The following is a 17,855-nucleotide window of genomic DNA, read 5'->3' on the forward strand; positions in this document are numbered from 1 at the left end:
AGAATATATAACAAATCGAATAACAACCAGCTTTTTGTTGTATCTTGCTGCGCAATTTGCGCAAGTTGCCTGCAGCAGTTCATTTTTTTCGGTAAAAAAAATACTGACAGAAGAACCCGAGTCTTAATAGTTAATTCAAAATTTTTAGCAAATCGATCAAAGAGTTTAGTTTTACTTTAGAACAGTGCTATAGTAGAAATAAATTGCAACATTTGTTTTTTTAAACTCTCGAGATCACATTTACGTCTTCACCGATGCTTCGACTCGTCAAGATTAAACCCGTACAACAATACACTTTTAAAAGAAATAAATATGGTCTTGGTATAACAAATTTACCTTACATGTCCTGATTACGTTCCTTCGACGAGCAAAGAATCGTCCTTCCGAACACAACTATTGTACTATGTATTGAGACTGGCACCAGAAGGAATGCAAACACAAAATATACATATGTCAACAAGGATGACTTGGTTAGAAAGAACAAAAGAAGCTGTGACACTTTGAAGAAGCTTATCTGTCGGTGAAATTTCACAAAAGGTCTTCAGATAAACAATTGAGGGACCTGCGGCTGACCTACAGTACACTGAGATAACTCAGTTTGTTGTTTTGGCTCAGATTTAACGGCCGGATCTTTTGCATGTTGCCTTCAACTTCTTTAGACAACGTTTCTCCGAGATCTTACCGCCTTTATGTGCCTCGTTTGCGAGAAACACTGATGCATGTTGCACACGATGGGCAACATTTTTGTTTTCATCACAAAACGAAGGGCAAAGCGGCGGATATTATAATACTAACAATACAATACAATACCTTTATTTTACGTGGTAAATGTTCTTAGCTAATCAGCTACTTTACGGACGAAAAACAATAAATAAATAAAGTAAAAATGATAATAAAAAGAGAGAATAGCTTAAAATTGTATGCACATTTAAAATAAAAAAAATATAACATCGATATAACGTTAAAAAAAATATAACATCGAGATAACGTTCCTGGAGAGTCCTCAAGAATTTAGGGCACCCACACATCGACACACAGCACATGGGTTACGCCTTGCTTGAAACAGCATATGCATGCAAGACTGACATAGCGAAGTTGAAAGCAACGCGATCTAATGATCCTGTGGATTGGTTGAACTATAAGCAAATTCGTAATTCTGTAAACAATGCAATTAGACAAGCTAAGAGATAGTATTATTCTAAGGCTCTTCATGATAACGAAAGGGAATTCACAGATGACTTGGCGTGTTGTTAACGATCTCCGGCACTTCTCGAAAATCTAACGGTCCATCCATAATGGAAATAAAACAAAACGCCGTATCGATTTGTAATCCGCAAGAATTAGCCACAGCATTTAATAATCATTTCGCCACTGTGGGACCAAAACTTGCTAATGAGATATCTCTTAATAACAATGGTCGCACACATCTGCATTCATGATATGAGCAGTCCCTCACCTGACATGATAGCGCCGATTTTGAGTTCATGCCAACCAATCGCTCTAAAGTTCTTTCCCTTTTATCTAAACTAAGTAAATCCAAAGCAATTGGATTGGATGAAATTTCTGCTAAAAGTCTTCGCATTTGCGCCGACCTTATTGCTGATTCCCTTTGTTTGATTTTTAATACTTCTATATAACGGCTGGTATCTTTGCTGAAGAATGGTGCTCAAAAGTAGTACCAGTCTTCAAACAGGAAGACCGTACTGACCTGGACAATTACCGTCCTATTTCTATTATTCCAGTGGTTGCATAAGTCTTTGAAAGGATTATTTAGGATCAACTTTATGCCTTTCTAATGGACAATATACTCTTACCATTCTGGCTTCCGGTCGCTCCACTCTACAATCACCTCATTACTTGAAGCAACTGATGATTGGGCGTATAATATAGATCAAGGGAACGTGAACGCCGTAGTATTCTTGGATCTCAAAAAAGCCTTCGATACGGTGGATCACAGCATTCTGACTTCTAAGCTGGCTGTGTATGGCATAGAAAGCGCCTCAATTGAGTGGTTTAAATCGTACTTATCTGAACGCAATCAGAAATGTTTTATAAATGGCGCCTTTTCCAACAATTATGTATTGTCTTGCGGCATCCCTCAGGGGACAATACTGGGACCGCTCCTTTTTTCTCTTATGCATTAATGATCTACCGAATTGTCTCTCGCACTCACAGCCTCGAATGTATGCCGATGACACCCACTTGAAGCTTGCAGGTAAAAGTGCTGACAGTATTGAACTTAATCTCAATAAAGATCTTGCCAGCGTTAGAAAGTGGCTTATAGCTAATAAGCTTACACTTAATAAATCGAAAACTGAATTCGTGTTAATTGGTTCTCGGCAAAGACTTAAATCGTTTGTCCATTCCCCCTCTCTAAATATTGGCGGAGTCCAGAAAAGCCAGGTGCCCAGCACCAAATCTCTTGGTATTTACATCATGAGACGAAAATTTGACTTGGAATGTTCACATCGGGAATCTATCTAAGAAGACTGCTTCTGGTATTGGGGCCCCGAAGCGCATTTGACCTTTTGTTCGTCATAGAACGCTGCGATTTATATACAATTCTCTGATGAAACCTTACTTCGATTACTGTAACGTTGTCTGGGGTAACTGTAATAAAACTCTTGCCAATAAACTCCAAAAGCTACCAAACCGTGCTGCTAGAGTCCTGACCTTCGCTGCCTTTGACACCAGTACTGAATACCTTTTTCAAGTGTTGAATTGGAAAAAACTTGAATCTCAGCGCCAGATACAAAAAGATTGCATGGTGTATAAATTTCTAAATGGGCTCGCTCCTGATTATCTTCGTTCTAAATTCGTCGAACGTAGCACCATTACTGGCTATTCTGTCCCCCTTCCCCGCACCAATTTTCTTAACAACAGTTTCAGGTATAGTGGTGCAGTGTTATGGAACAATTTACCAACTTACTTGCGGCAGGCAGGATCTCTAGCATCTTTCCATGCTGGTTGCAGCGGCTTTTTTTTAATGTAATTGCTTAATCAAACACGGCTCTCATGTAAAGCAGTTTACTTAATTTATGGTAGGTTTAAAGACAGTTTATATTCCGAATTTTGTAACTAGTATTTTTTATAAGTAGTACCTAGTGTAACTGATGAGAATACCGTTATTAAATAAAGTTATTTGACTTTGACTTTCTATTTATCAGGCTCCAAGGCTGGGGGGGGGGGGGGGGGGGGGAGGGGCTTCGGTGGGTTCGGCCCCAATATCCCAACCCCTCCCCCCACCCCACACGCACACCACGACCTAAAAAGGGCCGGTCTTGGTGTTGGATCAAGCAAGGCAAACCCAGGACGCAGAGGGGAAGAAATTACCCACATGTAACTATTCATACTTTCAGTATAATAACCCAGCCCTTATCAAACATCCATACAGTCAAATAAACTCTCACATATAAGCATTACCTAATTTTTATCTGTGATAGTATTTCAACTAAGGTTCGACATGCTATAAGTGACTGGTTGTGATTGGTAATTAGACAGACAGTTAACTTGTTTCTATTTAATTACAGTTGAGAAATGTGTCCAAGAAAATCAGCCAACTTGAAATTTCACTTAAGCAAATATTTTGTATAACATAATACAATATAATTTAGAACGCAGGATACCCAGGCACGTAGCATGACTCAGCAGTGTTGTACTATTTGTATGGAATTTTAGAATCGAAACAAAATGCCTTACATGAACTAAACTTGCATCCCATAAACGGTGTTCAACATTATTTTTCCTCTCTGACCTTTCTTTGACAAAGTTTTCAACATTGAAATTTAAACCAAGTCAGGAGCCATAATCCCCTGATTATGGCTTTTGACCAAGTGCAGAGCCAAAAAATTGATGAATAAATAAAATTGTTTCACCCCCACCCCCTCCCCCCAAAACAGTCTTTACAAATCACATGAAATTCAAATTTATAACCTTCATCCTTCAACAGGCCTTCTACCATCTCCAACTCAAATAGACCATCAAAGTACAGTACACTCCCTTTATTGCAGACACCCTCGGGACTGCAAGTTAGTGTCCTTAAAAGCCAGAGTAAGTAATGGCAGGAATTTATTTCAATCAAACGTCTGTAATTTATTTTTGATGGGGATATAGTTGCCATCCATATTATCGCGGTGTCTGTAAAAGTGAGGTGTCCGCAAGGCAAGAGTTGACTGTAGTGAGAAATGCAAAATCTATGTTCTGCTTCCAACTTTATTAAGTTTGCATTCTCAGTAGGTCTGATCCGAGCTCAGCTAAAATACATAACTCAAGTACCCCTCAGAAATTACTCTTGGCAATTGGTTAATTGCCAGCATGCAAAATTTAGTGGCATATTGATTTGAATCTAAAGGGACAGTTGTTCGATGATTATCAATATTGCAGGTGAATCCTGATCAAGCCAACTGAGAAATGAAACAGAGCTGGAAGGCAAATGTTTGTCACTCATTTTATGTTAGTTTGATAGATTGTTTGGTTCCATGGGAATTGCAGAAGTTTTTTTTATTTATTTATTTCATTTACCTTTGCCATGTGAAAATAAAATTACAAACATAGAAAAGAAAAAAATGGCTGGAGAAGTACTACAGCTATGCCAATTACAGTGGTCCTTTCTGACTTGGAAAGAAAATTAAAGGACAAGCACATCACAGGAAATGTGACATATTGTAATAATTAGCATAGGCCATTGTATTTCTGTCTGTATACCCAGAGGAAAGTATAATTTGCATGTGGCTAAGATATATAAGAAGAAGCAAATTATGCACTCGCCCTCTCGCTACCTTGAATTGGCAAATAAAGCTTTGCAGCAACAAAATCTAAGAATCGAAAAGAGAGGATGCCAGCATGTATAGCCAAAGGGCTTGTGACAGACAGACAATCAAGGTAAGAATTTTCATTTCATAAGAAAATAGTTATAAGCACTTCATTTTTCATTTTTTTTCCTTTACTGTTTGTTTAAATAACTAAACCTCAATTTCAAAAACTTTGTAAAATTGTGGTAAAAGAGGAAAAACTAGACAAGTTGTTTGGAGCAGAGACATGCCGCCCCTTATGCTCCATCCACTTGGCACTACCCCTATTTTCATAAGTAATGATTGACATAGATTTTACAAAAATTTAAATAATTGTAATAACCTGTGGATTAACAAGACCAGTAATACTTTATGACTTTGTGAACTGACTGAACGAAAGCTGATACTCCTCATGTTGAAGGATACATTTTCAAATACTTTGGATTATAAACTTTTCGAACTGTCTTTACTGTTACATCTTTTGATAACCAGTTAAATTAACCCAATCAATGACAGATGGGGCTCAGTGGTCAAATTGTTAATAATGGTTCATACATTGCAATGATGGTTTAAAGAATTTTAAAAAAACAAGCAATGTTTCAAGCATTTGAAAAATGTCCAAAACAATGTTCAGCTGATTCTATGAAAAAATTTAATAATACCTTAAGAAGAATGTGAAAGGAGCATACAGTATTACACGAGCATGACATCATAATGTATCAGTTCACTGTATAAAAACCAAACTTTAAATTTCACATGATAGCATTTTGAGTCTTAAAGACTTATAAAGATGCTGTTGATAATTGTTTAAGAGTGCAGTTGTTCAGACCTGGAATAACAAAGGCTCCACACAATTCTTTGTTATAATGCCAGTCAGAAAACTCTTCCAACATATTTACAAGACCAGGGTGTCCCTTAGTGCAATATGTTATATTACTGTTAATGAGATTATGAAAACATAACATCACATCTCTTTCACATACTCCACTTCTCAACATTCCAATCCTAGCAGTATGTAGGGTGAATTACACATGAACCTAGTTTAATGGCCTTAGCTCCCACGAGTCTCCTGTAGCTCAGTGGTGGAGCATCCAAGCTAGTAATTGGAAGGTCACAGGTTGGAGACTTCTGTTGGGAGAGCTCAGATTTTCTTTTTTAAAGAGCATGCCTGAGTTAAAAACTGAAAAAATCATCTACCATTAATTATTTTATCCACCAGGCTTGAAACATGACGTGACATTTCTTACAGATCAAGTAGTGTATACTTTTGTTAACCTTTTGATCACCAGCCATTGACCAGAGGTTTTCCAAACATCCACCAAATTTGCAAATTGGTAAGAAACAATCCCATGTGCAGTAAAAATACACAACTTACAGGGTAAAAAACAAACAACCCTTTTGTCTGAAATAGACTAGTTGCAAATTGAAAATTTTCCAAAAAACAAACTTGAGAAAAAAAATTTGATCCTTGCATCACATGGGCAAATTTGATCTGCTTGCAAGGACATGTGTTTCTTTAAGCAAGATCCATAGTTGTCAAGTTCCATAAACAAACAGACATAAAGCTTTCCTAAATAAAAAATTTATTTAGATAAGTCTTGTTCATGGCTAAGAAGCAAACCCATTCAATTTTAATTTGAGACAAGAAATGCACATTAAGCAATTTGAGGGAGCTGCAAGTCCATTTTGAGGCGAATTTATGGACCAGTGCGGAGAACGTTCTTCAAAAATTTTGCAAAAACTGTTAGGAACATGAAGAATTGGTCAATTAGAATAGCATTTCAGTACAAATTCACAATCAAACCTGTAGTTTTTATGAGGGGAATTCCTAGGAGTCCTAGTACATTACCAAGAAAGTCTGTGGCTTTAATAATGATTTGAGACGTCTACTTGCTCGTTGGCTTGACAAAATGACAATTTGTCCTCAAAGCATAATTTCTTCACCGTTAATTCACGGATTTCTTCTGTTGAAACTGTCGAGTATTCCTTAGCAGTTCTTTTTCGATTTGTCAAAAAGGTGTGTTTTCCTTCTGAAAATACGAAATTGGGGTCTGAAAATGTATGCATCAGCCCACGCAGCATCTATTTTACTGAAATTTGAACATTTGTGGGTAGGACAAAAGCTTTCCTTTCCAGACACCCATCCCCACAAGACCTATAAATATATGCCCAGACAGTGGATTCTGATTGGCCGGTCTTTTCTGAAGACAATTAAGTAAAATAGGGGGACAAAAAAGCCCCTCTTGGGGAGGCAGAAACCAATGTGAATGTGCGTGAAATCACGGTTAGTTTTGGCTGGCACAATGATCAGTGGGTTAAGGCATTGACTTATATGAAGGAGAGTGATCGCTTGCAAGAGCTTAAGGTGATTCCCTCTTAAAAGAGCAAGTAATAAAAAATTTCTCAAACTTCATGCAGTTGGTAATCATGCTACGTATATCAAAAAAAGGCAATAAAAAATAAGAGTCACCGGGCTCGTTTTTGCACAAAATGGATGGCCTTTACAACAATTTTGCGACAGACGAGGTTCTCATAACTTATAACCCTAGTAAGCAGAAAGGGGCACTAGAATTTCTGAAAACTCACTTCTTGGGTTAAGTTATCAGAGAAGCTCAACAATAAAGACCCTGAAATATATTTTAAACCATCTTAGTTTTATAAGAGTTATTCATTATGTAACAAAATCAAGAATTCTCTGCACACATACACACCCAGCACTATCAAAAGACTTGTTCTTTACAGCCTTAAAATCAAAATATTTTAAAGCAGAATTTTAAACTTTTCTTGAAATCAAGACATGTTGCAGATAATGTTGTGTAATTTAAATTCATGCATTAAAAAGTGGGGGTCACCGTGCTCGTTGTTGAATTTTTGATCCTCAAAGCGCGAAAATCCTGTTTGAAAACCTTTACAAACGAGAGAAGACTGGGTCGAGTTCAAAAAAGGCAGCTCCCCGATCACAGGTACTGTAGAAAGTTCGTTCATTAAATTTATTTGCGTTTGCATGTTGTACTGTCTTCACAAAAATAGCCAGTGAGAAAATGACTTAAAGGAAAAAGAAGGGTCGACTGTTAAGCCTGGTTTACACGCACGACGCAAGCATAAGCATAAACACAAGCATAAGCACAAGAAACCTACGTGTAAACTGGTGCGACGCAAGCATAAGGGCCTTGTGCTTGCGCTTGTGCTTATGCTTGCGTCCTCCCGGTTTACACGTATGACGCAACGACGCAAGCATAAGTACAAGCCCAAGGAAAGAAAACCAAAAAACAGTGATAAGTTGTCAGCGTACATTCTAGTTACTCATGCGTTGCCATTTGCAAAATGGCAGCACCAAATTTTTATGCTTCTGCGCTTACGTATGTCAGCTTATGCTTAAGTTCATCGCACGTGTAAACATCCTTGTGCTTATGCTTGTGCTTGCGTTGTACTTGTAAACCAGGCTTTATGTGCAGAAGAGGTGCGCAGTGCAAAACAGGGGAATCACCTCAAGAATGGTGCCTACTTTTGTTAACTGCACATACCTTCTGCACATCAGGGGATACTTCGGGTTTCCTACAGTTGGTGCCTATTAATACAGAGATATTTTTTCACGGTTTATAACTATGGGGAGAAAGCAGAACTCAGCAAGTGTTCTTGGTATCCAAAATGAAAAGTGGCAGTAACCATACATTTTTCAGATATAATAAAGCTTAAATTTGGTAGAAAATGCCATACATTTCTTTGTATTTTATGGCTTTTTAGAATAATTGTAGATCAATTCTCTCTAAAAAATGCATGGTTACCCTCAATTTTCTTCTTGGATTCCAATACCCCTTGAAAAGATCTTCTTTCCCTGCATAGTCAAAAACCATGCAAAAATACTTTGGTATTTGTAGGCAATGTCCATCCAGTCGGTCATTACCAAAAGTGGTTGTTAGTTGCTTATGGGTATGCCACTTACGGCAATTAAACAGAACAAGATGCCTATACTGGCATTTACGTGTGATGCCCCTTGATTCTTATAATTGTATGCTTCGCAGACTATCCTAGCTAATGGAATATTTTGAGTCACAAAGATAGCGTTATGTTGTTTCCCTTGTGTTACGCGTCTTATCGTTATACCGGAATTTCTATCACAATAACGTGGCCTGACTCACGTTTCTGGTAAGATTACAAATTGTTTTCGTTTCACCCAAAAAAAAAAAAAAAAACAGAAAGAAAACAGGTAAAAAGCTTTCCTAAATGAAAACGTTTAGTAAAAATGGACAATCAAACCTTTAATCTTTTTGTAAAGTGGATTTCCAGTTGCGTTTAAGCATCAATACTACAAAGTGATGCGATCTGAGTTTTAGCTTAATATCAATGACCTTTCCCCCACATATTCTGGATGGTTCTACAACTGTCAAATAGAAGCATGATTCCTTCGCCTTGAACTCTCCAATTTCCACTGTTTTTACTGTCGAGTGCTTCTTAGAAGTTATTCTTTCGATTCACCATTTCAAAAGAGTTAATTTTCTTTTTGAAAACGGCACATTGGAATCTAAAACATTAAAACAATATGGCCACGCCACTAAAGTCAAGCCTTTTCAGTTCCACCGAGAGATCACTAGGACCTGAATAATCACAATAGTAATTAACTCCCCTCCGATCCCTCCTGACATACACTAAGATATTGCATTCTGATTGGACCGTTTTTGTTAAAGACAATAAGGACAATAGGAGACAAAAAGATCCCCTCTAAGAGAAAACTGAATTTGATACATCTAAAACGAGTTAATAATTTAAAGATGCGCATTTGTGGATACAAAGAAGAACAAACGGCCCCCATTTTAAAACGTGGGCTGCACAGGCATCCCACGTAATTACCCATTGGCAGTAACAAGAGCTGGTCCTTACAAGAATGGTCGAAAGGAGAGCTTTGATTGAAGTAATACCTAGACATACTGATAACCAGTAACAAAATTGAGATGCATATCAAGCCAATACTCATCCCAATTTAGATGATCACATGTCAAGATTACTGGCATGTACCTTAAAATAGGAAATTAACAATGCACGTTGACAATGCAAAGAAAATTTACATTACACTAAATTAACGCAAATTTTTCAAAAGTTAGGTTTACATGTATTAAATTAAAGCAAATTTTTCGATAAGCATCTTGTTTTATTTACGGCGATTTTCATAATTCTGCAAACTTGCACTTTACATTTCTGAATGCCATACTGCGTTTTAGCTTTCGTCAATAAAACCTTCCAAGACAAGTGCACAGATGTTTCTAAGTTTTTTTTAAAGCCGAAAATTGGTTTTGAAGCCTAACTAGACCGTATCAATTCAAAAGATAGTGACTCTGAAGAGCCAATAGAGGAGTCATGAACTAATAAGGTTTTGTAATGAAATAAAGGTGCTTTAAAATAACAATGTTAAAAAATAACGTGCATTAAATTTACATCGACATTAATTAAGATACATTAAATTAACAAATCGCGTTCATAAAGTGCATTGTTAAAAGGCCTTATCACGATTTTTGCAGCCATTTTGACAAGAAGGCAAACAGGCTTGAAATAACAGTGTTTGTATGGAAATCCGATGTCAAATAATTTTCATAAAACATCACTTCTGAAAAATTCATGAATTGGAAACTTTTGGCACTAAGAAAAGGATTTTAAGAAAAAAATTGGAGAGATGTAGCTGTGCCAGAAAGCGTCCAGTCGTGTTTCGAACTTTTGATACATTTCCCTGTATTTTTTTCCCGTGAACTATTTTTAGTAGCAATTTACGGCTGGTTCGCTATACAGACAAATGCATGGAAAGTTCAAAACACGACTGGACGTTTTCTGGCACAGCTACATCCCTCCAATTTTTCTCTTAAAATCCTTTTCCTAGTGTAAAAGTTTCCAATTCATGAATTTTTCAGAAACGACGTTTTACAAAAATTATTTGATATCAGATCTCCATACAAACACTGTAATTTCAAGCCTGTTTGCCTACTCATCAAAATGGCGGCGAAAACTGTGATAAGGCCTATTTCCTATCTTATGGCAAGCCCTACTTTTTTGCCAAAAATGTTTGCTCAAAATTGGCAGTGCTGCTTATCTGCAAGAACATCTGCAAAAGATTACATAACTCTGCAATTTTCGACACTTTTGGAAAAAATAAAGACCATTTTAGCTACACACAGCGTGGCATTTACCACAAGAAACTATCAATAGAATTGAGAATTGGTCATTCTTTTACAAGTTTGGTGGCTCCTAAAAAAGCCGTTTTTGCTTTAACTGCCAAAATGATTCAGACATCATTCCGAAAGTGCTGCATCACAAACACTATTCACGAGTCACAATCCCCCTCCCCCGGAAGCATGGGACGATAAAGCCATTATAGAACTTATAGAATAAGAAAGATTGATTATATATAAAGGTCTTCTTAAATTAACAAATTAACAAATGAAGGATGCGGGGAAATATAGACCTCTCTTTCTTGCCAACGGCAAAAAAATTTTCAGGTACAATTTCCAATGCAAGTACTCCTCGCGTACATCTTAAAAAAGCATCATGTTGGTATTGTGATATATGATCAATACAAATCACAGAATAATCACATGACGTAGTAAAACAACATATGTCTTTTAGATACTTCTTTCAATTAAACTTTGTGTTCAGTCAGATGCTGCCGGATATGAGCTCGTGAAACAGTTATTAAACGGAAAAAGAAACTCTTCAAAACATCACCAAATGAACACATCACCTAAATCACTTTCGTCATCACTTATGTAAACAAAATTAAGCCAAGGTACTTACTCCTAAAATACTTGAGGATAATCTGTGCATGCAGCTGATCAAAAACCCAGACGAAATTTGCGACAGTTTGTGGTATTGATCTGTGGAAATCACGATGAGTCAGCAGCTTAAAAATAGTACGTGCCTACGCTGAACTCGACCAAACTTCGGGTAAATTCTGCATTCGAAATTCTACCATAATGCTACTAGGTACTAATGGTGCGCAATGTTATGGGTGCAAATTAACAAAAAGAAAACAATGTACCTCTGTCATCCACAGAAAATTCATTCATGAAGAGCATAATAAGCTTAAGTTTCTGAACGGCTGGCCAAGAAATTCACCAATGAACAGACACATACAAGAAACTAGTACTCCGTACTCAATCGTCGTAACGGGGAGGTGGCGACAGAGACACGACAGAGCAAAGTCCTAATGGGCCTGCAATTCCTTTGTTGACGGTCAGTGGAAACAGTAGAAATGTGAAACCACAAGAGAGCTCACAAGACGTTAAGACCTCTGTAAACCTGTTATGCTCTTATCGGTAAATTATAGTTACCCTTCGAGCAGTGGTTTCTCACCCAGACGCTACGTTACAAACGCGCAGCGTCTATAAATGGTGCAACCATAGCCTGATTCTCAGACGGTCCAGGTCGTTCGCGGCGGTTGTCACGCACTCTCTCCCTTAGGAGAGAGTGCATGACAACCGCCGCGAACGACTGAACGCAAGGCTGGCTCTACGGCCCGGCACCCTGCAAGCAGAGCCTCGTTTTGTCTTTTTCTTTATTGAGAAGAGAAAAGGAGGCTCTGCCTGAATCGCGTCAACTCTTTAAAGCCGCCGCAGCCCGAACGTGTGGACTAGTCAATCTTTTTTTCTCTCTTCGAGATTGGTTTTTCCAGTGCGAGCCGCGAACGCCAAAGTCGAGCAAGCAAAAGAAAGGCTCTGCTAGCAGGCTGTGTAAACGTACCATAATATTTAGTTTTATTTTACTCCATTATTTTCACTCTTAGCTGCAAGCCTAAATATTTATTCACTTTCTTGTATTACATTTTTGCTTCATGGAAACTGAGTTCTTAGTATTTTCGGTAAATTAACTTTTCAATTAGGGAACACACCACCTCTGGAAACCTATCTTTACAAAAGTTATTATTTTCTTCAGAAAGTGTTTTCAGCTGTGAAGTTGGAAAATGATATAGCCGATGAACGTTTGTTTTAGGCTCGCCGCTCACTCACACGTTCGCATAATGATTAGCTTAGCAAACCTCATTAAAATCCAACTTCGCTCGCACACTTTAACACCTCAAGGTCCTTTGTTGCCAACTCAATCGTTTTCAGTTGAATTTTTACTCTTCTTTTAGTTTTAAACTTAAATCTGTTTCGACAGGATCTTAGTAAAACTTGGCTTCTTTCAGGTTAGCGATTTGAATTGTTGTATTGGAATTCAGCTTTTCAGATATCTCAGGTTTTCCAAAATTTTTTCACGAACAAAGAAACCTTTTCTAATTTCTAATTCCTTTCGCTATCCGGGTCATCACAGCTGCGGACACCTACCTTTCGCATAACAATAACGCTTACCTTTAGGAAAACCCAATTAACTTTAACATTTCACCTAAATAGAGCTGCTTTGTAATCCACAATCAGATGCAGAATGAGTAGCAGAAGTAATAGTTGATCCTGAGCTGTACGAACGTCAACTCTTTCACTAAATAAAACAAGCAGGACCACAAACCTTGGACTCTTAAAATCTGTCCCGTAACAGAGGGCAGATTTATTAGTGGCCAATATTTCGACTAATAGAATTAGTCTTCCTCGGGGCCAGAGCTATACTGAAGGAAAATATAGTAACGGCTCCTTAAATTAAAGTTTCGGAAATAATACATGGAAAAAAATGATTGGCTAATACATGACATGAAGACAGCGTAGCTGTAAATATGAGATAACAAAAATATTAAATATACTAACGGCTCCTTAAATTAAAGTTTGAAAAAATACATGGAAAAAATGATTGGCTAATACATACAATGAAGACAGCGTACTTGTAAATATGAGATAACAAAAATATTAAAGTGTATAATCGAGGTTCAGCGTTCATTTTTCCTGTTTTCCCTCCATGAATTAGAAAAGCCTCGAGTGCCTTACGGCGGGAAGCATTGATGGTGGGATGTAGTTCGAGAAGGATGAGTCGCATATCCGCAGAAAAGTGGCCTGATCAGAAGTTGAAGTGTGTAGGGACTGCTACTGTAGAGTTGGCGTGATGCAGGTTGTTTGTCGCTTGTCTGCTCACAGGGTACCGACAAGCAAGGCTAAAAGGCAGTCTATATTATATGACTGCACGTGGCTACTGCTTTATTTTTGTAGGATATTGCAGTAAGAAAGCAATTTTGTATAAAATTGAGAGGGGTAAAAACGTAAAATGAACAGCTCTAGTCAGCTCTTGTGCAGCGTAATTTGATCATGTTGTCATATGGGCGAGAGGATTTCGGTTTGTTTGTTAAAACTTGAATACAGTCAAACGTATATATAACGGTCACCCCTGGGAAATGGCCAAGTGACCGTTATAAAAAGGGTGACCGCTGTACACAGGTTTCCTTTAAACTCCCCCGAAAGTCAATAAATAGCATTTTTATGTGCAAATAATCACTCAATTTACGTTTTATTGGCAATAACGAGTAACATCAACTCAATAATCAAAATGTACTCGTTAGATTTTTTTCATTTTTTTGTATCCAGAAAAACTCACAAAATACTGACATAGTGACACTGCTTTCACGGTAATTTTAACAGAGAGATCTCCTGTAAATGTTGGTTTTGCACTTTAATCTTTTTTGATGATACCCTCTGTTAGATTTTGGTTTTTGTTTGTGGACGAGATACGCTTACAAAGAACTAGTGCTTTGTCAAATTTCACGAAATTCTAACGAGCGGTTCCCTAGAAGACAGTTCATTTCCATTAAAACAACCAGTCACAATTTTTTCGTCAAATGCGCATGCGTGGCTTCAGGAGCTTATGAGGTGGCTTTTAATTAGTTTCTCAGCAAAGATAAAAATAGGCCTGCAATGCGTGCGTGTAGCTACTGCATTCTTGTTTCCATTGTTATGTGAATACGGTGCTGTTTAGTATGTACAGCTATTTTAGAAAAGGTTGTCGTACGCGTAGGCTTAGGTACTAGAGCGACAACCTTTTTTGAATTAGCTGTATACAGCTATTTCATCAAAGGTTGTCGCGGTTCACGTGTACACACCCAGACCGCAAAGGAGCATGTGAGGTAAAAATAAGTGGTTATTCAACAAATGACTGACATTCTGCAAGATAGAAATTGGTCAGGGATCAGCCCAAACAATAGCTTTGTATGACTCGACAATATCTTTTCGAAATTTTATTTTCAATGGATTTTTCTCAGAACGCTCAGATGCGGCTAACATAACATAAACATGAGGCATTGTTTTCTCATCAAGAGATAAGTCCTTGTGTAAGTGGCGTCTGATTTGCTGTTCATGAGGTACAAAAATAATCTGATGTAGATGCGGCTAACAATAATATTAACATGAGGCATTGTTTTCTCATCAAGATATAACTCAACAGTGATAATAATAGAAATGACAGGCCTGCACAACTCACAGGGTTAATTACTACATTAGTTTCCGTAATGCATATCTCTGTAATGCGTGTGTTCAGATAAGACCTTTAGATGTCGTGCGAGTCAAAGATCATTCATTCCTGTGTTATCCTTTGTGAAAGCAGGAGCAACCCACCCACCTCACCCGGGTATAGGGTGTTGTCTCTTCAGTAGTATCACATTTGAATAAACATCCGTTTACCCATCTGCTAAGTCTGTTTGTGGTAGTAATTGCACTAGTATTTGTATTTGAGAAAAAAAGACGTACTACCAGATTCAAAGTAAGAAAAGCTCTAAACAATAAGTTTGTTTGTATAACCTGTAAAGTCTATCGAAATTGGGTGCTTATCAAATTTACTACCGGCATTATCGTGGGCCAAGAAAAACGATCGTGATCCCAAGGTCTCCGAAAGCTGCTTCGGAATGCTCGGAATGGGCCTCTGTTTGTGTGGCGTAATGACTGTTTGCAACTTGAGACTTTATATTCACGCGGCACGATCGGTTGAAATGTTTACTGAGTAGAGATATTTAAAGACGCCTTTTACCTTAATGTTGAAAAAAAGTTTCAAGGAAATGTTGATTAAGTCACGCGTGGTGTTTTTTGTTTGTTTTTTTTTTTTTTTTGCCATTCCGAGCCGTAGAAACCCTTCTCAAGTCTAAAGTTGCAACAGTCGTTACACCACACAAAAAGAGGGTGGTCCGCCTGTGGTAAAATCGACTCTATCCATCAAAACGATAACATTGTAGCTACTCGCGTATGCGCAGTAGCTACAAAAAGCGTGCAAAAAGGCTTAGCTGTTCCTGAACTCTCTTTGCTGAAGTTCGGTGATAAATGAAGAAGGATTCACCTTTGTGATCCATTTGGTATAAAATCGAGGGATCGATAGTATTTGCTTACCACAACCCTAACGCGCGCTTTATAGCATCACTAACAGAATCTTGTTGTCACGCAAAGATGAAAAGAAGCTACAAACATTACTTCATATGATTGCACAATAGGAACTGAACTATATTTTATTTTATTTTATTTTATTTCGTTGTATATATGTTTTGTTGTTATTTAAAATTGTTTTTGTATTTTCCTTATTTTTTTGTTTTTACTCCTTCCCCTCAACCATGTAGCGTTATTGTTACTTAGTTACTTAGATACTAGGGTTATTCCCCGTGCTATACTAAATGAAGTCGTTTGTATTTTAAAAACAAACTGTAGCTACCGACTGCCGCCCTTCCGCCCCCTTGTAATAAAGCTGTGAGTAATATGTCAACACACAGGTGGCCCAAGCTCCATTCTCGTTCCCAGAGCCCCAACGGTTATTTTTAAATTGTTGAACGAGTAGCCCCTAACCGCTGGCCAAAAGATCGTAGGCTCTGGGAAAGAAGATGCCCAAGATCACGCTGAGAGCAAAGGATCAAGGATCATCTTGCGCAATAGCGGTCACGGCGAAATTATAAGAGTTTGTATGGGAATATTTACGATCGCTCTTAGAATGTAAAATTAAAAAATTTCTCAATAAAAATGACATACCTTGTTTCTACGGTGAACTGTTTGTTGTTTCTTTGTCTCATTTTGCTTATTTGAGGTCATTTTAGCAAGGTATCGTTTCCTAGGCCTTCCACTGCTAAGAGACTTACGACATTTAAAGCTTCACAATTTATGCAAATGTCATCGCGCGATATTCAAACGATTCAATGTGTCAATATTCTTTGTAAGGCTGTCAACAACCGCCTTTCTAACCAATCAGAGCGTGATAATTCAAAGAATGTCCACTTTGTTTCTTTCTCGCCCCCATACGGCGCTCTGCACGCCCTGCTGATTTTTCTTTTCGACCTATGCCTGTTTACCGGCTACAGGCAATAATAGATATGATTTGGCTCTCCCACGGTTTACATAAAATCGCGTGGTAAAGAAATTCCGTGAATCAAACACACAAAGATAAACAGACAATAAGATTTCTCATCACGCAATGATGCCCCTCGGAAGCAGACCGTGTCATGTGTAAGACTGATCTGCCGTTTTAGAAAGTAAACGAAAGTTTTTCAAGCGGTAAATCGAAATAATTACTTCTAAATAGTACTCGACAGTATAAACGGTGGAAATTGGAGAGTTCATAGCGAAGAAATTACGCTTTGACAAACAGGACGAATGCGATGCGAAGAAAGCCAGACCAGTTTGTAACAGGGTTGTCTGATTGCTGTGTTTACACTTGGGCATTTACCGAGATAAATACTAAACCTTGAGTTATATCTTGATACATTTGTACAGCGTTTATACTCGCTGAAGTAACCGAAGTAAAGCTGTCATCAATCGCGATCACGATCAAATCGAATTGGTTTGCAAATTCTAGCATCCATGCATAAAATGCCCGCCTTTATAACACCGGGGGGGAGGGGGGGTACTCTCAAAAAAATTGGATAGGGGTGTGCGGCCCACTTCCCAAAACCCTAACCAAAATCTGTGGGTTTCCCTACCTTATTTATGACCTGACCAAAAATTTGATACCCTATTTATGACTTCAGTTGAAAAACCCCTCGAGCAAGCCGTTGCGGCACGTGCACAGTTGCCGTAAACATCATGCGCAAAAATCGATACCCTATTTATTACCAAAATGGCGACAAAATAGCGACAAAATGGCTGAACTCGATACCCTATTTATGACCAAAGCGGCTGAAAAACCATACCCTTTGGGGCCGCA

At 37.9% G+C, this 17,855-nt stretch overlaps 1 protein-coding gene and 1 pseudogene across 5 annotated transcripts in view; one reads left to right on the forward strand and one right to left on the reverse strand.

Moving 5' to 3' along the window:
• Nucleotides 1-16,840, reverse strand: part of LOC146461899 (uncharacterized) — a 115,282-nt gene extending 98,442 nt beyond the window's left edge. For 3 of the 5 annotated variants that reach the window (XR_014857289.1, XR_014857288.1, XM_085086295.1), the window contains exon 1: nt 16,688-16,840. Coding sequence is in view for 2 of the 5 variants with exons in the window: in XM_085086295.1 (XP_084942421.1) it covers nt 16,688-16,747 (60 nt within the window). In the remaining 3 variants the exon portion in view is untranslated. Of the gene's footprint in view, nt 1-336; nt 471-11,811; nt 11,975-16,687 lie in introns of those variants that run through there. The other 2 variants (XM_085086297.1, XM_085086298.1) reach the window with 2 other exon arrangements.
• Nucleotides 1,625-3,128, forward strand: LOC146461906 (uncharacterized; annotated as a pseudogene).
• Nucleotides 16,841-17,855: the final 1,015 nt, after the last annotated feature.

The sequence above is a fragment of the Pavona decussata genome, unplaced genomic scaffold (assembly GCF_977016875.1).
Source record: "Pavona decussata unplaced genomic scaffold, jaPavDecu1.1 SCAFFOLD_193, whole genome shotgun sequence".
NCBI lineage: Eukaryota > Metazoa > Cnidaria > Anthozoa > Scleractinia > Agariciidae > Pavona > Pavona decussata.